This window comes from Salarias fasciatus, chromosome 19 (genome assembly GCF_902148845.1).
Source record: "Salarias fasciatus chromosome 19, fSalaFa1.1, whole genome shotgun sequence".
Classification (NCBI taxonomy): Eukaryota; Metazoa; Chordata; class Actinopteri; order Blenniiformes; family Blenniidae; genus Salarias; species Salarias fasciatus.
The window spans coordinates 5,474,326-5,496,500 of record NC_043763.1 but is presented as its reverse complement, the minus strand read 5'-3'; the positions used below and the strand labels follow the sequence as shown (position 1 = coordinate 5,496,500).

General features: G+C 44.3%; 1 protein-coding gene across 1 annotated transcript in view; it reads left to right on the top strand.

Annotated features, from left to right (window-relative positions):
• The window catches only part of LOC115407000 (ryanodine receptor 3), a 137,623-nt gene that overhangs the window by 61,111 nt on the left and 54,337 nt on the right, over window positions 1-22,175 (top strand). Inside the window, exons 21-40 of the mRNA XM_030117310.1 lie at window positions 1,443-1,659; window positions 2,324-2,428; window positions 2,690-2,692; window positions 4,849-4,952; window positions 7,412-7,495; window positions 7,656-7,815; window positions 11,009-11,156; window positions 11,434-11,636; window positions 11,871-12,045; window positions 14,755-14,963; window positions 15,049-15,248; window positions 16,045-16,111; window positions 16,194-16,354; window positions 16,430-16,595; window positions 17,202-17,288; window positions 17,366-17,592; window positions 17,683-18,487; window positions 18,689-18,889; window positions 21,075-21,177; window positions 21,870-22,001. Coding sequence (XP_029973170.1) covers window positions 1,443-1,659; window positions 2,324-2,428; window positions 2,690-2,692; window positions 4,849-4,952; window positions 7,412-7,495; window positions 7,656-7,815; window positions 11,009-11,156; window positions 11,434-11,636; window positions 11,871-12,045; window positions 14,755-14,963; window positions 15,049-15,248; window positions 16,045-16,111; window positions 16,194-16,354; window positions 16,430-16,595; window positions 17,202-17,288; window positions 17,366-17,592; window positions 17,683-18,487; window positions 18,689-18,889; window positions 21,075-21,177; window positions 21,870-22,001 — 3,557 coding nt within the window. The remainder of the gene's footprint in view (window positions 1-1,442; window positions 1,660-2,323; window positions 2,429-2,689; window positions 2,693-4,848; window positions 4,953-7,411; window positions 7,496-7,655; window positions 7,816-11,008; window positions 11,157-11,433; window positions 11,637-11,870; window positions 12,046-14,754; window positions 14,964-15,048; window positions 15,249-16,044; window positions 16,112-16,193; window positions 16,355-16,429; window positions 16,596-17,201; window positions 17,289-17,365; window positions 17,593-17,682; window positions 18,488-18,688; window positions 18,890-21,074; window positions 21,178-21,869; window positions 22,002-22,175) is intronic.

Here is a 22,175-nt window from a genome sequence, read left to right as displayed (position 1 = left end):
TGAATTATTTTGGGAAACCCTTAAATTTGAAACATCATCTAGATTATTTTTTTAAGCTTGAGTAGATTAAAGTTTTATAAAATTACTAATTACTCTAAAGTGGACACTTTGTTGTAATATTCATTCATGTCTGATACACTTACACAACTAAAATCAAGATATTACTTACATTTTTCAGAAATGCCGTGTCTCTGGTCTGAACCTGAATACCAGATTGCTTTATTTACCAGTTGTGTTTTTCAGGATTTACTTGCTGTGAGAAAATGTTGCGTGCAGGTTCGTTCTGGAAAGTGACCCAGTGAACCGGGTGAACATCCCCCCGGGTTTAAACGTGCCAAAATCTGACAGCCACTCCTCTCACACGCCGCGCTCAATAATTGAGCGCTCCAGTCGGAGCGGGCCGGATTGCGTCACTACTACTACTTGAGCAGCTATTTTGGGCGTCCTCCGGAGAGCCTCTTCACGGCGATGGCCACAGACGTGTTTCAAGCTAAACGCGTCGCCGTCCCCGAGGCGGGGAAGCTGATTGAAGGGAACAAAGAGGAGGAAAAGTGGCTCTGATTAGCCGCATGCCTGATTTTGGTTTCACAGTCGTGGGGTGGTTATTACTTACAGCGAAAGTGGATTCTATTTACACACAGTCTCCCCAAAATCATTGTTTTCAGTCTGTGAGTTTTAATTGTTTTCCCAATTTTTGGAGAGTCTTAATTTGGAGAATTCCGGCAAAAACTACAAAAAAAGGCACTAAAAAATGCTTGAAAAATAAAAATATTCGAATGACCTAAAACAGGGGTTCGCTTCAAAGGCCACATGTATTTGCTTGGTGTTTGGGTGAGCCATATTGGAGCCTCTTGCGATCTGGTTTTTGGTGAACGGGCCTTATGTTTGACATCCCTAATCTTAATTTTCTTTAACCCGTTTTAATCACTTATAGATCCCAACATTCCCTAACAGTCAAGTTAGTTGTAAAATTCCCCATAAAATCCCATCAGAAATGTGCTGTGTCATCTTACATTTGATAGGTCACGTTTTACATAATTGACTTGGTTGGGGAAAATCAGATGGACGGCAGATCCCGTGCCTAATTCCACTCTACTGCAAATCTGAGTTGAGGATAGATCATCATACAGTATAAATCTGAAAGCAGTTTGAAGGAGTTCTCCATTTGCTTGAAGGGACTGCAGTTTCAATCAGCTGATCTCCACATGCATCTGCACCGGTTACCATGGTGACAGAAGACCCCAGAAAGATGAGGAGAGGGGCAGGTATATCCCAACAACAGCTTTCAGCACGCAGAACCAACCCCACACCAACAATCCTATGAAGCTCAAAGAGATCGACGTGCTTTGATGCCTGAAACCGTTTGCAAAGAGCGACTTCAGTCAGCTCTGCGTTCACATGTTCGTATTCGAGGCGATGACCCCCACCACTTCTGTCCTCAGGGTTCGCTTCCTGCTGGGCGGCCGACACGGCGACTTCAAGTTCCTGCCCCCGTCGAGCTACGCCCCGTGTTACGAAGCCCTGCTGCCCAAAGAGAAGATGAAGGTGGAGCCGGTGAAGGAGTACAAGAGGGACGTGGAGGGGGTCCGAGACCTGCTGGGCAACACCCAGTTCATGTCGCAGGCCTCCTTCATCCCCACGCCGGTGGAAACCAGCCAGGTGAGGCACTGACAGACCGCTGTGCCACGTGTCAGTCATTAATCCGTTTTTGCCTTTAGTTTGTCGGTATTTTTTCTTTTCTTCAGTTCAGGCAAATAGTCTTTCCTCCCATCTCCATCAGAAGTGAGTTACGTTCCGGGGGCGTGGCCGACCTGTCACTTTCGACAGCTCGGCCACGCCTCCTCCACTCGGTCAGGGCTCCGGTCCAGGTGTGGGACAGCATGTAGGCTCCCTCGTCCCGTTTCATCGTCCTCGGGCCTCGCTGCTTGTTCCCACTGCCTCCGTGATCCACCGCCTGCGGCGGTCGCCTTCAGTGTGGAAGAATCTGGATGTGTCCCAGTCCAGTTACATAATTTTCCCTTTTGCAGTGTTCTGACACGGTTGATTTTAGTCTTTCCTGTGTGGTTTTCTCCTCCATTGCTCCTGTTTGTCATTTAGTTGTTTCCTTCTAGGACTCATTTATATGTTCATTTTTCCATATGCTGAAGAAGGTACAGCTCTTTATGAAATGATCCCAAGGGACTGGATGTTAGGACACAGTTTATACTGGAAAAGTAAACAGCAGGAGAAAAAAAAAATGGCGGAGCGTCAGGCTGAAGAGAAAGACAAATCTGCCCAAAAGAAAAAGAGTGTTTTCTGATCACATTTCTTTCTCGTGGTTCAGATCGTCATGCCGCCTCATTTGGAGAAGGTTCGGGACAAGCTGGCCGAGAACATCCACGAGCTGTGGGGTATGAATAAGATTGAGCTGGGCTGGTCGTACGGCAAGGTGAGAAACGGATCAGCTGGCCTCTCTAGTCCTCTTACAACGAGATCATCTCTCGGTGCCAGTGATTACAAGCATAATCCATACATTTTGCCATACTTGTGGAGAAATAAACATCGCAGTGACACGTTTTTCTCAGTAACTTTGAGTTAAAAGTCAAGCTTTGAGTGCATTAGTCTTTAGTCGTAGTAGAACTGAACCATCACAAAGAGCCTGTACGTCATCTTGCTTTCTCTTTTATAATTTGCGGTTCACACCAAAAAGAGGGTAAGTGGAAAGAAACGCTCTCATTCTCCCATCTCGAGTGCTTTGCATATCACTCATGTAGATGCTTCATTCCAGTTTGTTTGTAAGTAGCAGTTTCATCGTGTCTGTGTTTTAGTAGAAGTCATGAATTACAAACTCGTGTTTCACCCAAGGGCAGAGCAGGAGGCTTTGGCACTTTTACCAGCACAATAAACCTAAAGGAAAGTCAGAGTTTTAAATGACAAGTCTTTAGTTTTTCCCTCTTTTAAAAGAGGTAATGGGCTATCTAATTGTTTTTTTTTTTTTCATCTTAAGATCACGATCCAGATGTATGCTTGAGGGTTGGTATTCTATTTAAAGAACGGCATTAAACCTGCTGTGAATCCTGTGGAAAAACTACTAGATTGGCTTTGTTTTTAAAAGGCTCATGTATGAACGAGTCAGCTGAATAAAACACGCACTGCATCGTACTTAGTTAAAAATACCAATGTTTTCTGCTTGGCAATACGCTCATTATTCATTCTCCGGTTTATTGTGTCCTCGGGATAATGCCAAAGTGTTCTGTTTTGTGCTTAAAGTAACAAAACCCACAAGCAGGAACAATAGGAAACAGCTCTTATGTCTATAATACAATACAAGAATCATCCTTCCATTTCTCGTTTGGATTAAACCCACTCGCTTCTAAATCAAACCTCCATTTGAGGTGATCGACGGGAGACTGCAGGGGCAGAGGCAGCAAGAAAAACACAGAATTTATTAGTGTAAAAGAAAACAAAAAATAATATAAACTTTAGAGATAAATCCTGAGTGTAACTGACAGCATTTTCTTCCTGAATATACCTGATATGTCAAATTCAAGCATCGATTTTTACATTAGAAGTTTTTGATGATTTTAATTTCCTAGTGATTCAAACAGTTATTAACAAGCATAACTCGTGAAAACATCAATAAATCCTGGAATCAATCCAAAATTACTATTTTAAGTGAGACTTTCCATTCAGAATAGAGTCACATTTACTTTGAAACATTTTGAAAATGATGAAAGTCATATAGTTTTCTTGTAAGGCCGCTAGTTGGTGCTGTTGTTTGTTTTAGTAATGAAACCACACAGCCACACTGTAGTATGAACAGTGATGAGAACACAGACGACCAAGCTGGTCTGTTGTTACAGGTGACTCTGAAGAAGTTGTCTGTTCCTCCGTTTCCACTCCGGGACGGAGTCAGAACATTTTCAGAAGTTGCTTTTTCAGTGGCTTCGAACGCTGTTGTCATGAAAACGGGGCCTGATTAGATTTTATTTATCCCACAGCAGCTTCTCATGATACAAAACACATGAAAGTATGAATATTTAAGAACATTTATGTTAAACTTTTTGAAATGTTATGAAAATGTAGCTATTAATAAGATTTGGCGAGTTTGTAAAAACATGCAGCAGCTTGAGGTGGTCCTCATGGTTGGACAGCAGTGGTCAGTAGATGTGCAGCTGTTCGTGTTCGTCCTGCGTCGTCATTAGAGACCCGACAGCAAAGGTAACGATCAACAACGGCGCCACGTTTTATTCAGACCAGTCTCTAAATGTTCTCTTTTGTCGGTGCGGCAGGTATAATTCTGTAAGCGTCCCAAAAGATTTGCCGTCGTTCTTGTACTGTTCACAAAAGAGCTGTCTGGTGTTCATTGAACCCGCGCACACACACACACACACACACACACACACACACACACACACACACAGCTGCATATCTGTGCACAGCCCCGCATGTTTTCTTGGTAAACATCCTGCATTGCCATGCCGCCTCCTCCGAGCGGCATCGCCGGAGGGATTATTTGGCATAAAGCGCAGCCCCGAGAGACGCGTCTGCGCCTCTCGCTTGGTATTCCAGCTGCACACCTCCCCGTCTCCCCCAAGAAAACATGCTCCTTCTTCCTCTTTTCATAACATGCTCACTAGAGTAGACTGTCTTATCACTGCAACCAGTAGCTCTCTGTACTTAAACCACACATCCGCCCCCTCCCTCGTTAGTTCACATTGACTTACAAGGCTGTGTAACTCATATGCATAAATTTAGCAAACGTTTCCACATGTTGTGCATAAACATGAGGCTTCTGATGAGGCGACGATGAAGACGAGAGAGAATGGCTGACTGGTTCCCCTTTGTTTTATTGTTCTTTCCTCACAGATAAGGGACGACAATAAGCGGCAGCATCCGTGCCTGGTGGATTTCTCCAAGCTGCCAGAGACCGAAAAGAACTACAATCTGCAGATGTCCACCGAGACGCTGAAGTATGTTGAGCACCAGCGACAATTTATGTGAGACAAAATAGCTGGTGTTTGGAGGAGTTGGAGTGTGTTTTATGTAAGGAGAGAGAGAGAGAGAAAAAAAAAAACATCTCTGAAAATTACTAGCAGGTACAGAGCTGTGTGCACAGGTCTGAATTCATGCATTTTCTATGTGATCGTAGCTGCAAACGTCTGGTTTTACCTCCGTCTAAAGCAGACCTGTCGCCGACGGTTTGCTACTCTGCTGCAGTGTCGGAGATTCGTGCTAAACACAGTTTTCCTTGCGCTCGATATTTGCCGGCAAACTACTGTTCCTCTTAAAACTGCAATGCATCTTTTTAGATATATTGCTTTCATATCACCAGGTAGCAACATGGTGCTACTCTGTGATTTCAAAGAAAGCATCACGGCGGCCGGACAGGAACTGGCTTGAATTTACTGAGCCTGTGACTCCAGACTGAGGACAAATATATCTCTGGAGTAATGTTCAAGTATTTGTCATAGATGTCATTTGTGTGAAGAGAATCAGGCAGTTTTCTGAGTTTTAAATGAAGGCATTTACAAGTCATTGTAGGCACAAACAAATTTCCACTAAAAATATTTCAAATTCACTAAATCTAATACGTCTTGTGCAAATTTTGACATGCATTTTTAAATCTATGCATACGCACGTTTGAGGACTGACACATACACACACACAGAGTAAGATACACACAACTCTCCACATGCATGCACACGTCACTTTCCTCTCACCCCACACTAATGCCTGTTGCCAGGCAGGTTTCACAAATCTTCATTTTCATTGGTGCTAATCCGGAGTCATTGTCCTTCTCCACTCCTCAGTGCTCCACTTCACATTTGGTTGTGCTCATTTAATTGGTTTTCCCTTTTTTTTTTTTCAAGAATATAGGATAGCGCTGTGATTAATCTCGCTGCAGAAGACACAGCTGTGTGACAGTGACGGCTTGCAGAGTGACATCGAACTCATTTTTACTGTCTTTGTCCTCTCACCGGGTGTGAAGAAGACGTGTCATATCCCCTTCACACCCAGCTCATTCCCATGGGGATTGTTGTCCTTTCTGTGCTGACAGATTAGGACATGCTCAATTTAACCCACCACTGCTCCGTTTGAACACCTCTAAGCCCTGTGACACTATCGGTGGATCTGCATATCCAGAGAGAGGAGATAAGAAGGCAGTCTGTCCTGTGTGTCGCATATGTTTAACTGTGGATCCTCATAATGCTATGTAGTGGAGCCGGTTTGCAGAAATGACCAAGGTCATTCCAAGTACACTGGAGCTCACCGAGAAACAAAGAGAGATTTGAAGTTTCTCTTATGTCTATGGAAAGTGGACAGGGCAATAGCTTCAAGTTTTTCTTTGCTATGGCGCGGAGTATGCGTGATGAAAATGTCCGTATTTTAACACTCTGCATTCTCAATCAGTGAAACAGACAAACTTACTGGTTCTTCTTCTACAGTTTGCTTTAAACTTACCTTACCAGGCATTATTGACTCTTCATTTTTATTACATTTATTGCCCCAATAATGACCCGCGACCCACTAAGAACAGACCTCTTCGCATTTTAAGCATATTACCGACTGCAGCATTCAGTTGTTTTAAGATGATCCTACGAACATCACACAGGTATAAAATATCTGAGGTGTTTTCCAAACGGATCTCTCCCGGACGATGGGGTTCTGTTATGCCTCTGTTTATACCGTGAGGTTTGTCGATGCACTTCATCCATTTTCTGTTGCGTTATGTAACATCTCTGTCTGTATTGAGCTGTGGTTCAAAAGGTGGGGTCCATGACCCTTCAGGAAGGACGGCAGAGATCAGAGAGGCGACCTGGAGCTTTGTCTGCTCAGCAAGGGTTTAGATTTGTACAGATCAAAGTAAACAGAGTGTGACACTTCGGGCAGTCTGTTTTAGATCCTACATCAGAGGCGTCAAACATAAGGCTCGTGGGCCAAAACTGGCCCACACAGGGCTCCAATCCTGCCTGATAAACCACCAAGCAAATGGTAAACATTTTAAAGAAAACTTGATTTGTTTTGAAACAAATTACTTAAATGCAGTGAACACAACACAACACTGAGACCCGAGCTGAGATGTCGGTGTTGTTGCTGTTAAAGGGAGCTACCTCGTAATGTTTGGACGAAATGGTGAAAAGAGACAACATAGCTCAGAAAAAAAGAGGTTAGCAACCACTTGATTTGAAAATATTCAATTCTGAAGTGGATTTTAGCTGATATTTTATTCATTGCATCTCATTTTTTTTTTGCAAATATGCATATTTATGATTTGTCACTAAAAGTAACGAGCTGCAGTAATTTTGCTATCTGTCATTCTGCATTGTATTTTACATGCTCAGAGTAAAAGAAAACCATGTTCAGGTGTGAATTAAAACTAACCTGCAGACGAAGGCTTTTTCTTATTTTCTTGTGCTTTTCCTCACAGGACCCTGCTGGCTTTGGGCTGTCGAGTCGTTCAAGTGAATCCAAACGCCGAGGACTCCCTCAAAAAGATAAAACTCCCAAAGAAGTAGGTGCTGTTAGAACTCTGTTTAATTTGCTTATCTCTATTCAGAAATAATAACAGACATACATTAGGAAAACACTTCTAATCTAGTATAGGATGATAACGATGGTTAACGCTGTGTTGTTCATCCATGCGTGAACGAAAATGAATCTTTTTCCTTCAGCTACATGATGTCCAACGGATACAAGCCGACCCCTCTGGACCTCTCGGACATAAAACTGACCCCGGGTCAGGAGCTGCTGGTGGATAAGCTGGCGGAGAACGCGCACAACGTGTGGGCCAAAGATCGCATCAAACAGGGGTGGACCTACGGCATCCAGCAGGTGCTGTCCAAACAGCCACGGCAAATAAATACAAACACGAAGCATGATCTGTTGAATTCTCCCAGTTCTTCCTTCATGGCTTCTGTCTGTGTTCCTCTGACTAAACGTTAACATTTTCCCACTGTGAATAATTAGCAGCTACACACCAAGACGTCGTTGAGTAAGAAACAGACACTTACAGACCGTGTTTAACACACTGCAGTGTTTCTCAAACTCTCCCCTGAGGCATCCCTTCATGAATTTTCAGAAAAGTTGGAGTAAACATGTCTGAAGTGCCAAAGAAAATGTCACGGTATTCAGTCATGTTGTGTTGAGGATGTGTAGAGAAACTACAGGGAAGAAAGTGAGGAAATGCCAAGAGAGTTCCCTGTTATGTACATGTTCAAACTTTTTTGTGTCTTGTTTGGATCTTGTTGGACGAGCGGCGGTTAAAATTAGATTCAGTACCTGCGAAGGGCCTGTTAATATACTGTGAGGCCAGTTACTCGGTGAGTTAGGCACTTTGTTGCCCATCAAAATATGTTCTTTTCAAGAAGGATCAAGAAGATTACATAAATGTTTGTGTTGCTTGACTATTGTTTACTACTGTATAATGGATGAGATTACTTTATTTTGTTCTTTAATATGGAATAACAGTAAGGGCCAATCCCAATTCTACCCCTTACCCCTACCCCTTAGCCCTTAGCCCTACCCCTATCACTCTCCTACCCCTTTTAGAATAGGGCTGAGGGCTAGGGCTATCTTTGCAGCACTATGAATTGGGATACCCCTTGGCCCTTTAAGCCCCGCCGCACTCCTATAACAACAAAAAATTATGGATATTAGAAATGACAGAAATTACATTAGAAATTACTTTTATTTTTTTAAAAATGGTATTATTATTTACCTTATATTTCTTTTTGAGGTTCTCCCACTTTTTTGAAGCTTGCTGGGCTGTAACTTCCCCTTCCAAGCCATTTTCTTTTATGAATTTCCTAAAGTAATACAGATATATTTATATAAACACGTTTTATTACTGACATATTATAGCTTAGACGAATAATATAATTTACTCCCAATGTGTTTTGGCGCTGTATTTTGATTTCAAAAACTTTTCTTCCTTTTTAACCTCTAAACCAGGGGTCCTGAAATACAAATCTTGAAGGTCCACATTTGCTTTTTATATACAAGCATGGGTCCGTGGGTCCATGGAGCGTTTAAAGAAAGATTTTTTTTCTTTTTTTATTTCCATACATTTGCCCTGGGGCAGCAGCGAGGTGTGCCGCGGTCCCGCTAATTGAGGAACCCGGCTCTAAACTGAATCAGCAGTCGGGTTTCATCGGGGGTCCCTGTGTCTAACATATTACGTTAAAAACATGATAAAGGATGACGTTAATTCAGTGATTAGTGCTCTTCATAAGTTACAAATTCACGATTGGAAACGGTGCTGCGCAGCGCTAAAACGTTAATCCATGACTGGGACACTGTCACGCTAGTTTATCTATAAATTCAGTGAAGCAAATACACTTTTTATAGCTTTTTAAATAGTATACAGAAAGCAATCTTACATTTGTGCGACTCTGTGGTGGGCGCCATGTTGTTTTTTTCTGGCCAATGTGAAACTCCGCCTACCCCTATAGAGAATAGGGAGCATCGATGCAGACTTCGCTGAAAGGGGTGAAATAGCCCTTCCCCTTACCCCTACCCCTATTCAAAAAGGAGAATTGGGATAGCCCTTAAGCCTCGTGAACGCGCATATCATAGGGGTAGGGGTAAGGGGTAGAATTGGGATTGGCCCTAAGGCGTCACTTCCTGAAAGGTTAATGGTAATTATAAGACCTTCTTTATAATTAGAAGCTAGAGTGTCGAAGCCATTTTTGTGTTTCTTGGCTCTTTTGTTTTGATGGTTCAACACCTTTAAATTTTGGTTTATAATAAATAATACGTACAGCACTTATGTAAAGTGGCTATGTATAGAAAAAGAAAAGGAAGAAAGAAAGTACACTGGTGAAGTAATTTTGTTGTTTACAGAGCAGTCACACCATTTTTTTTGATCATGTGTAATAGAAATAAAGTTTGTCACATTATTTTTTTCGAAACATTAATAGGTTGTTAAAGGGATACTTCAACATTCTGGCAAATTGGCCCATTTAGCGCAATTCCTTCGTCATTTTGAACAGCATACTTACTTTTTTTGTGAGGGCGAGCTGTTGTTTATTCAGAGGCGACTCGGGGAAGGTTTTCGGGACGGACACAATGGAAGTGGGCGGTATTTTTGTTCCCCCTCGTCAAACTCATCAAATACACAATCCAACAACCCCAAAACACTTTGGTGGACACGTTATAATCCACACATTCACTACGCTGTGGAACACCAACAAATAATATTGTAGCGTTACGACACTGAAGCAAATACTGGGAACTGCTTTTTCTTTTGAAATCACTACGCCCAGACGCCATGTTTAGTAAGTAGTTCCGTCTTAGCAATCTTCGCAAAAACAACTCAATCTCGTAATTTTGCATTAATATTTCACAGCGTAGTGAATGTGCGGATTATAACGTGTCCACCAAAGTGTTTTGGGGTTGTTGGATTGTGTATTTGATGAGTTTGACGAGGGGAAGCAAAAATACCGTCCACTTCCATTGTGTCCGTCCCGAAAACCTTCCCCGACTCGCCTCTGAATAAACAACAGCTCGCCCTCACAAAGAAAAGTAAGTATGCTGTTCGAAATGACTAAGCAATTGCGCTAAATGGGCCAATTTGCCAAAATGTTGAAGTTTCCCTTTAAGGAATCGTGAAATTTGTGGGAGATCTACAGACTGGTGGATATGCCTCAAAATCAAAACTCAGACTTCCACTGACTCAGAGCCATTTCACGAAAATGACACCACAATAAGAAGGTAAACAAGATATCAGATACATTTCCACAAATCTTAATTAACAAGTACCAATTAATGTGTTCATGACTGTACCTCGGCCTCTGGTGGGAGATCTGCTGAAGGAAATAACAGAAAAACTGTGAAAGTGATGAGCAGCAGTAACTCAATAGCAATAAATGGACAATCAACCTCTCAATTAGCGAGAGTGACAGCACCATCGAAGCAAACATCAGTTATGAGACTGAGCCGGCTCCCTGGAGTCGGGCCACCGCTGATGAGACGAGCACGGATGGTTTGAGAGAAGTTTTCAGCATCAAATTTCCTCCGACTGCAGGATTTGAAGAGTAAGCGTAATCCTCGCCTGGTTCCTTACGTCCTGCTGGATGAGCGCACCAAGAAGTCGAACCGGGACAGCCTGCGGGAGGCCATCCGCACCCTGATTGGCTACGGATACAACATCGAGCCCTCGGACCAGGAAGGCGGTAAGAAATACTCCTATCAAAAAGCACACAAGTTCAAATTAAACAGAACACGATAACATGCTCTGAACAAAGAAAACGGATAAAACTTTCTATCCTGGCTTAATTTTCCAGTTGAGATATGATGTTCTGCCTCCGTCTTTCAGCCTAAAGTGAGAGAGAATAGGGACGTGGAATAGCTGCCTTTAACATTTCCCACTGGGTTCTTTTTGCAATTAATATTTCAATGATTGGCTTTTGTGTTCTGCTCTGCATTGTGCCTGTGCCTCCCACCGAGCAGGACAAGTGGTTGAGCGGCTCAGCATCGATAAGATCCGCTTCTTCAGGGCAGAGAGGACGTACGCCGTGAAGACCGGGAAATGGTACTTTGAGTTTGAGGCCGTCACGGGAGGAGACATGAGGGTGGGCTGGGCCCGGCCGGGATGCAAGCCAGATGTGGAGCTCGGCACCGATGAACTCGCGTTCGTCTTCGATGGACACCGGGTAAGCTTGCCATTCAGATCGATCGTCCGGGATATGCTGTCGTTCAGGAGTTTTCAGAGCGAGGGAGAAAGAGCGAAGCTCCTGCATGGAGCTACAGAGGAGAAGGCAGGCGGTTAATGATGGTGTCATTCGATGAAAGCAGTATATTATAAAATTAACAGGTCATCCGTATACATCGCCCAAATTGATGCTGAGAAAAGGCATTTTTCTGACCTGTTCCCATGTGCTACACAGGGCCACTGTCTCAACATGGGCAGCCGGTTGTTCGGACGCTGCTGGCACGCTGGAGACGTGGTGGGCTGCATGATCAACATGGAGGACAAGTCCATGATCTTCACTCTGAACGGAGAGATCCTGATCACCACCAAAGGCTCCGAGCTCTGCTTCACCGACTTCGAGACGGAGGACGGTGAGGAAGAGCTTGAGTTTTGGTCCATGTGGAGATCCGTCTCGAGATACGTTGTGAATATTCTGTCATTTGTGTGATGATGCTGAAAGCTCAAATGCGAAGGAAAAAAATGCAAACAGATTAAATCAAAAGTTCAGCTACATTTAAGACAAGCTGAAGCTAAAAGGAAGGAAGCTGATCAGGAGGCAGCAGCTGGATGACCTTTGGAACATGAGGCAGAAGAAATAAGGGGAAGACTCAAGAGAGAAGAGGAAGATGCTAAGCTGGAAACGTAGAATCTGTAGAAGATATTAAAGGACTGAAAAGACTAGAGAGAAAACGGCAAAGGATCCAGCAGAACCTGTGAAAGATCTCCATGCTGCACAAGCTGGGATGTTGGTGTATGATCAGATTAAAGTAACGGGAGAAGGCGTATTAAGCCGTGACATGGTGACAGGTAACCAAGTTCAAGATGTCTTATTATCCCCACCTCCACGAGTTTTCCCCTTCTGCACAAATGACAAGCGGAGCTCATTAAGGTGCTGCCGAGTGCCAACAGAATTCCAGTTCCTGAGAATCCAGCGTTCAGAGGGGATCCGCTGAAATACGGCCACTGAAAACTTTTTTTAAGACATTGATAGACTGAAGGAGCAAACAAGGCAAAGATTTACTGCCTCCATAGAAACGCGAGTGAACAAGCAAAGCAAGCACTCAACAGTTATTTCTGCAGCCTATAACTTATTATTGGATTATTATGTGTATTTGTGAGGAGGCCATGGTTCACATAAGGGCATTGGAAATCCTGAATGACTGCAACGTGAATGCCCAAGTGATATTCATCAGAATAATTTTATTCTGAGGCTATGAAAGTGAGTTCACATCAGTAATGTTTGCACATGAAAACAAACATCAAATGATGATTGCTGCAAACAGTGATGATGTGCCGTCCAAATGAAACGGCTGCTCCGCCACTGGGTAGTTTCATAGTAGTGAGTCTCGTTCCCACGTCCATCCAAGATGATGTTGGAACCACTGCAGACAAGTCAAACTGCACTGAGTCGTCGTAACATTACTCCGAGGAAGACCAATGCTATCTGCTGAAGAGTTACATGATATGCAGTAAATCTTGTTTGAAATATCAAGAGAACGGAAATCAAATGAGAGACAAAATCACTGGAACAGTGATGGAAGTTTCCTGATTAGTATAAAGTGAAAGCAGCGACTAGACTAAACTGAAGAGTCAACGAATGTAAAGATTTGAAACGGTGAATCAATGAAAGTTCAGGCCTAGACTAAAAAGAATCAAAAGTTCAAAGAGAAGCATTCTCAGATGAAATAAAGAGTTTGAAGTTAAGCAGGACTTTTGCTAAGACCTTGGACTGTAAGCTGCAGAAGTTAAATCCACTCTTGTTTGAAGAAGTCGTCCTGAGAGAGGGAGGACGATCACTCCAGCCACATTGCACCACGCATGTTCATGAGTGGGTACATCCTTCAGGGCGTGGAATGAAAGGAGCTGAGAGCTGCTGGATGGGGGATCATGAGGAGTCTCATCACACATCTTTAAATGGGTTAAATGCAGGAAGTTTCACAGGAAACCTGAAGAACAAAGAGTTTTGTGACTTACCTGAACATTTAACAGAAACAACTACACCCTTACAGAACATATACTGCTGTGGTCAGCACAAAGTCTTGACAGCTCCTCTTTGAGAACCTTCCTGTATGAGGTCGTGGCTTTCATTAAGAGCAGGCCACTCACTACTGAATATTTCAACAACTCATCTGATACTGAACCTTTATTTCCAAACTGCATTTTCACAGTGATGTCCACAATACTTCCAGAGAAGATCTTTATATTTGAAAATGAATAAGGAGATTGAGTTTTGCTCTCAGTGGGTGAAAGAGTATTTCTTGAACTCACAAACAAGATCAAACTGGGAAAAGAGCAGACGAATCTCAAGGGTCGTAGAGGGAAAATGAAGATCACAGGTTAGTGATACAGAGAAGCCTGGAATTGAAACGGACTCTTTAAAAACCAGTATAAAAAGCTGTCATTCTGACTTAGTCTCATTTTGAAGTTTTTTTTTTAATTTTGTTTTTTATTACTTTTATCTACTGTGTTGTTTTTATTTTGAACTCTAAAGTCATATAGGGCTTCTGGCTCCTCGTGTGAAGAACAAGGGACTTAACTCAGAGTTTAATGCTTGTTGTTGCCTGTTTTGAGACGTCTTCTCAGTTGTATGGACCCACAGAGGACCAAAGCACATTTCCCTTCTTTATGACTTGTCCATGCTTTGCTCCAGTGGAGTGTTTCTTTTAATGGTTGAACGTTTCCCTCCGTTTGAAATAACATCTTTTATATTTACGTGTGTAGTTTTCACAGTGAATTCGGACAGTTTGGTGGAAGAAGCCAAATAAACCTGTTGCAACACAAACGCTTTTGTCTCTTTGTGCTACAAGGGAATAAAACAGTGCTATGTTAGACATACATTACATTAATGGGCTCCGTTCTCTGTTGGGTTAAGAGACGCAGGCAGCTTTGACCTAAAATGACCGTGCTGGGGTTATAAGTGAAAAATAAGTGGCTCCTTGTAATGAAACAACCCTCATTTAATGTGGCACTTGTAAATTGCCTTTTTGCAAAAGCTGGATTGATTTGTTTTTCCCCTTCCCCTCTTGCTGCGTGTCTTCTCTGAAGCTTAATTGTCTCCTTCCCCTGGCTGTGCTCTGCAGGGTTCATCCCGGTCTGCAGCCTCGGCCTGTCTCAGGTGGGCCGCATGAACCTGGGGAAGGACGCCAGCACCTTCAAGTACTACACCATGTGTGGCCTGCAGGAAGGCTTCGAGCCCTTCGCCGTCAACATGAACCGAGAGGTCACCATGTGGTTCAGCAAGCGGCTGCCCACGTTTGTCAACGTGCCAAAGGATCACAACCACATCGCTGTAAAGAAAAAAAAACATTATCCTTTTGAAAATTTAAGAAATTGGTTTAGATGATGGACGGAAATGTGTTTCTGTGTGTTTGCAGGTAACCAGGATCGACGGCACCGTTGATAGCCCCCCTTGTCTTAAAGTCACCCACAAGACCTTTGGCACCCAGAACAGTAATGCTGACATGGTGTTCTGTCGCCTCAGCATGCCTGTGGAGTTCCACTCCACGTTCAAGGCCAGTCCCGTGGTCGACATGAACGGCGTGCACGAAGAGGATCTGCTCAAAGTTAAACACAGGTGCTGACCGAAAGAAAGAAAGAACAAAATCCTTCAAAAGACCTCGACATGTCGAGCACAGAATATATGATTAAAAGTTGTGTTAGACGTCCATGTTAAGTGATGCTTCTGTGTGGTTTCCAGAGTTTGAGTTATTGTGAGTAATACTTTACACAAAATGTACTTATTAGGCTTAACTGTGCCTCCTGCAGCTGACTGATCCAATCAGCGTTATGTTGCCATGTGGGTCATTTACACGATGCACATGAACCTAATTCCAGTGTATAAGTTTATATTTACTCATACTCATCTAGTCAGTCACGTTGGATTTCTTTAAACTACTGCACATTATACAGGAACATGTGCTCTGCAACCTATTTTCAAGTCCAGTGACAGATGTTTTCTGATTTAAAGAGAATTCTAAGCTATAAATTGTGAAATGCAATTTTTGTCAGTTTAATAATTTCTTTATGGAAAAGCGAGACAGTATTTGTTTCTGCTCTCCTCCAAATGTGAATTGTTGCCTGTTTTTCATATAAGAAATGAATTTAATTATTAGTTATTAATTCAAAAATGTTTTGAAATACCTTTAAATATGTAAGCGACTATTCCAATAATGGTGTGGATAAACAACATGCCCCAATCACTCAAACTTTTCCTTTTGTTTTCTTGCCGTTATAGTAATTCAACGTTACATCACCTAATAGAGCCAACCCAAAATATAATCATGCATGAAATCCTTTCCTGGAGTTTATCTCTCAGTGCACACTTGCACGTTACTCTAATGATGAATGAATATGTTTTTTTTTTTTAATAGATATCCATTGCGATCTGTGAGGCACAGTGAAGAAAGCAGGAGAGTGGACTACAGCAGCATCACCATGGTGCCGACGCTCTGCTTCTCTTCTCTCCATCCTCTGATAGAAACCCCTGCAGAGTTGACTGACTTGACTTTTTTTGTTGCAGTACCACCACTCGGTGAGGATCTTTGCCGGTCAAGACCCTTCCTGCGTGTGGGTGGGATGGGTGACCCCCGACTACCACTACTACAGCAACAATTTCAACCTCAGCAAGAACCGGACCGTGACCGTGACTCTGGGCGACGAACGAGGACGAGTCCACGAGAGGTGGGGCCGCCCGTTTCAGGTTCACGTCTTAAACTGTGGAGCGGATATGACCAACTCCTTTTTTTCTTCTTTCAGCGTGAAGAGGAGCAACTGCTACATGGTGTGGGGCGGCGACATTACCAGCGCCGCTCACACGGCCAGTCGCACCAACGTGGATCTGGAGATCGGCTGCCTGATAGACCTGGCCACCGGGCTGGTCACATTCACCGGCAATGGAAAAGAGATATCCACATCGTATCAGGTATCCAGCAGAGTGCTTCCCCGACAGATCTGTAAGAACTGTCACGACTTCGATGATTTTTGTAATAAGTACAGCACAGAAGTTTATTATTAAGACGTTTTTCAAGATTCCTTTGAGCAAACTCTGCAAACCTACTATTAACTCATTTAATTATGTACTTTGCGTCTGTCATTCACATGTGTCTTCCATTCAGTTTACTCCATTAGTCGGAGAGTTGTTGTATTCTCGTCTCTGCATTCTTAATGAAAAAGAGTCGCCTCGTCTGTACTGCGAAGATTTGGGCTCAGAATTCTGCTTGTTCAGACGTACTTTGAGAACCAAATCTTAAAGACCCTTTTGAAGGGTTTTAATCTTCTTATATAGCCTCTCACTGAAATTCTGTGCCGCTTCGCCCGGCGCTGACTCATCCCGCCAGCCGACGCTCGTGAGTGATACGAACGCGTACTCGCTGGCGCTCGTCCAGGCAAACACACGCACGCACGCCACTAAGTCGCCGGGTTTTCGAGACGCGTCATTAAGCTGCTTTCTGCAAGTCGTGCTCTTCGTGCAACTTTTTAATTCCTGCCGGGACCCTTTAATAGCTCGCCGCTGTTTTCTCGGGTGCAGGTGGAACCCAACACCAAGCTGTTCCCCGCTGTGTTCGTGCGGCCCACCAGCCCCAACCTGTTCCAGTTTGAACTGGCTAAAATAAAGGTAGTGCAGAGATTTCACGATTTTTAAGTGCAGGTCGCATTCCTGAAATCACGTCCTGTGTATTCCGTCCTCTGCAGAATGCCATGCCTCTGTCGTCGGCCATCTTTAAGAGCGAACACAAGAACCCGGTGCCGCAGTGCCCGCCCAGGCTGGACGTGCAGACCATCAACGCCGTGCTGTGGAGCCGCATGCCCAACATCTTCCTCAAAGTGGAAACAGCCAGAGTGAACGAGCGACACGGCTGGGTGGTCCAGTGCGTGGAGCCCCTGCAGATGTTGGCCGTGCACATTCCAGAGGAGAACAGGTGCACTGCTTCAGCATTCCTGCTTTTCTGGTTTTCCTCAGCAGCTGTTGGTCTGTTGTTGAACTGAAACCGTCTCTCCTCCGTGCGAAGGTGCGTCGACATCATGGAGCTGTCGGAGCAGGAGGACCTGAGGAAGTTCCACTACCACACCCTGAAGCTGTACTGCGCCCTGTGCGCCCTGGGGAACACCCGCGTGGCCCACGCCCTCTGCAGCCACCTGGACCAGTCGCAGCTCCTGTACACCATCGACAACCAGTACCTGTCGGGCGTGCTGCGCGAGGGCTTCTACAACCTCCTCATCAGCATCCACCTGGAGACGGCCAAGGGGGCGCGGCTCATGATGAAGGACGAGTTCATCATCCCCGTGACGGCGGAGACCCGCTCCATCCGGCTCTTTTCCGACGCCTCCAAGAAGCACCTCCCCCCGGGGGTGGGGCTGAGCACGTCGCTCAAACCCCGCCTCAACTTCGCCCCGGCCTGCTTCATCAGCACCAAGCGCGAGCATCTGTACAGCCCGCAGATTCCGCTGGACGCGCTGAAGGAGAAGGCCATCCTGATGCTGACGGAGGCGGTTCACGGCGGGGGGCACCACATCCGGGACCCCGTCGGCGGGGGGGTGGAGTTCCAGTTTGTGCCGATCCTGAAGCTCATCAGCACCTTGCTGACGATGGGGGTCCTGGGCAGCGAGGACGTCCACAAGATCTTACTGCTCATCGACCCCAACGTGTTCCGGGAGACGCACGAGGAGGGGGCGTCGGGGGCCACGGACAAAGAGGGGCTGACGGGGACGGAGGAGAAGGCGGTGGAGGCTGGAGAGGAGGAGGCAGCCAAGGAGGCCAAACAGCCGATGAAGGGACTGCTGGAGACCAGGCTGCCGGAGCCCGTCAAACGCCAGGTAAGGACGACAGTCACATCTGAATCACTGCTGGATCCACATTCACAGGTCAGCCAGACATGAAGCGGCTCCTTCTCAGACAAATGGCTCTAAACGTCTCATTAGTAAGCGGGCTAACGTGAAGCCGTCTGCTGGCAACGCGACGGCGATGCAACACGTCTGTGGAAATGTTCCTCTCCTCCCCCTCTGTCTGCTCTCCAGATGTGCGAGCTGCTGCATTATTTCTGCGACTGCGAGCTGAAGCACCGGATCGAGGCCATCGTCTCCTTCTCCGACAACTTCGTCTCCAAGCTGCAGTTCAACCAGAAGTTCCGCTACAACGAGCTGATGCTGGCCCTCAACATGTCGGCCGCCGTCACCGCCAAGAAGACCAAGGAGTTCCGGTCGCCGCCCCAAGAACAGGTGAGGCAAAGCCTGATGGGAAAGGAAGGGGAAGCGAAGCAGCTGTTCCCGTCGAGAGAACGTGTCCCTGAACTGAACCTGATCCAAACACAGTAACAGAAAGATCTGTTGTTTTTCCCAAAGCCAACCCAAAACTCTACTAAAAGAACCAAGGAAAACAGCAGAATAGTGGAGCAGCATCAATAATCCTGAAAGGCATTGGCAGGCTGTTTTATAAGGAAATAAAAATAAAAAAAAGTCCTGAAGCAGCAGAGAGACGTGATGGATCTCCGAGAGGTGTTGGGATTATTCCAGTCACACGAAGGTTTATATATATAAAAGCTCTAATTTCTTTGAAAATATCTTGGCACCAGAAAAAAGGAGGCATTACTCATTTTTAAGTGGATCTGGAAGGTAGAAATAATTGCGTTAGATATGGTTGTTAATTTAGATGAATTTGAAGATGAACTGAATCCAGTAAAATATTCTTCTGGAATTTAGTTTAAAGGAAAAACAAGATTCATAAATGTGACAAACAAAAGTTGTTTGAGGGCATTCCAAACCAACATTTTAAGGTTTGCATCAAAAGTGCATTGATGTATAATATTGGCATAATCAATAACTGTGAGATTGTTCTTCATCAAAGCAGGTAACTCAGATTTATCAATTCGAGGTATGAAGTTGAGTTCCAGGAGTTAACGCTGTTTGTCTTAGCCGGTAGCATCAGCTTTTAACCACTTACAGAATGCTACTGCTAATTAATGGTAGAATAAAATAAATATGAACAATTGGATTATCATCCAGTTTACTGGGATTACAAATGTTTAACGTTACGACCACCTCCTCATATTGTTTGGTTTCATCTTTAGTTGCTCCATATGCAACCGTTTCCGCTGCCGTCTGTATTTGAGCACCTTCTGCATGTCAGCCTCAATCTTCTTCATCTTTACTCATGTTGTTCCTTCTGTTAATTCAACTTTGAACTGAAATACTCACTATTTTAAAGCATGCCTTGATGAAGAGATAATAAGTCTTGTTCCCTTCACCTGGCCGTGACCCGTGGTCATGATCTGTTTTCTGATTAGTGATCATTACAGCTGCAGAGCATTAAGCCAATAATCTTTAGTGCTGACATGATTTACACCCATTATAAAGACTTAAGCAGATTATTGTAATGTCTTTGTGTTGTGTTGACAAGGTTTCCAGTATTTTTATTCTGCATATTTTGTGAACCAGTTAGGGTTAATCACGCTTAAACTGCACAACACATGGAAAAAGTGTTGAGTGTATGCATGTCTGATTTATTGAACAGCAATATTAAGCATGCTTGTTTACAAAAGGCTCAGTTATATGTTAATGTGGAATATCCTCACGTAAACTACAGACTGTCTGTAGCGCCACTCAGCTCCTTCATCCTGCTCCCCTGTGACCTCTTCACCCCGGCAGTCCACTTCTGTTCAGTGATTTATACGAATCACATGTCAGCCATGTGATCTCAGTGGCACCAAAGTGCAAATTATAATCATGACTAAATGAGGATCACTTTGAATAAGATAAAAAGGTTAAGAATTAAAATCTACAGGAACTGAGCGTTTCAGATGACACATGCAGCTGTATAATCGAGGATGAGTCGTTGCATAACTACTGCCATTTTCCACATACATGACTAATTTCTTTCCCCACCCTCCAATTCCATTTTTTTTTCTTTTTTTTTTTTTCTATTTCATCGTTGAATTCCTTCATTTTGGCGCCACGGCCCAGAGAGAACGGGAGCTTCTCCTCGCTCCAAATGTTCCTGAAAGCAATCCTCTCTGCGTGGTGAACAAAAAGCTTCAAGGCGAATTCATCCCTCAGGGTCTGCTTTATCATCGCTCCAATGAGAGGACGCGCGCGCGCGCGCACACACACGCACACACGCACACACACACACACACACACACACACACACACACACACACACACACACACACACACTCACTCCCTTTAAGGTCACAGCTGGAGGCAGAGTTCAGCTACTTTAATGACTTGTCACAGTGTCCTTCGCTCTGAGTGCAGAGAGATTCACCCTCTTAAACTGTCTTTTAATTCCTTTAGAATCCTTTAATAACGTTAAATCAGAATACTGATTTACTGACATAGATTAATATTAATTTTAGAAAAGTGGCACATCTTGTGTAAGATACATGAGCTCCGTTTGGCGTTTCAGATCAACATGCTGCTGACCTTCAGCACAGGAGAGGACTGTCCGTGTCCCGCAGACATCCAGGAGGAACTGTACGATTTCCACAACCAGCTGCAGCTTCACTGTGGTGAGAAGCAATCCCGAAATCACATATTAACTGTTTTGTGAAAAGAATTCTTGTACACATGATTAGTAAATTTTGTTAGCTTCTGATTATTTTAAATATTTGGAAAATGTGGTGGAGTTATTCACCCCTTTCTGTATTTTCCCTTCATTGTGAATAAAGCTACTTCAAAGTCAAGCTCTTGCAATAAAACTGTTCTTAATGGATGATTTCTGTAAGATTCCTATCTAGAGGCACATGGAAAGAGTAGTTGTACTATTACAGACTTAGATTTTGTTGCTTTTCTGCGAGCTGTCAATGAGTCTGCATCAGCAGAACTGCACCGACGCTTCATGAAATGCTTGGTTTTCCTTTTCCCCTGCACGCGCCCGTCCGTCTCCCTGCAGAGGATTTCCAGTTCACTGCCTCCATGATTGCTGTGACATCTTGATGTTTTGATAAATAATTGAATTGCCCAACCTTCCATGAGAGCGCCGATCCGGAGGCGGTGTCAGGCGTGCCGCGGAGCGCTGACCTGTCATGGCAGCCTGCACGCAGGAAAAACAGTGAACTCGGAATTTCACCTAGAAACGCAGGAGAGAGAGACACACACTGTCATCCTATACTATGCAGCATATATGAGTTGTTTGTTCGCTGCGCCTGAATCCGATGTTTTTTCACGATGCATTATGAATGCATTCTTTTCGCACGTGCAGGAATCCCTATGGAGGAAGACGAAGACGAGCAAGCTACATCCATTAAAGGTCGCCTCCTGATGCTGGTGAACAAGATCAAGGGCCAGGCTCACAAAGCAGAGGCGCCCACGGAGCAGGAGCAAGCGGCGCCATGTGAGGAAACAGCCACACTTTTATTGTTTCAGCTGCTGCGGAGCTCGTTTTCTGATGATCGGCACTCGTGCTTTATTAGCGGAGTTAAGGTGGATTTAAACCAGTGTTTAGCTGCACAAATGCTTCCACACGATTTGTGTGTATTCAGCTCACACACGTTAACAGGAAGTGCTC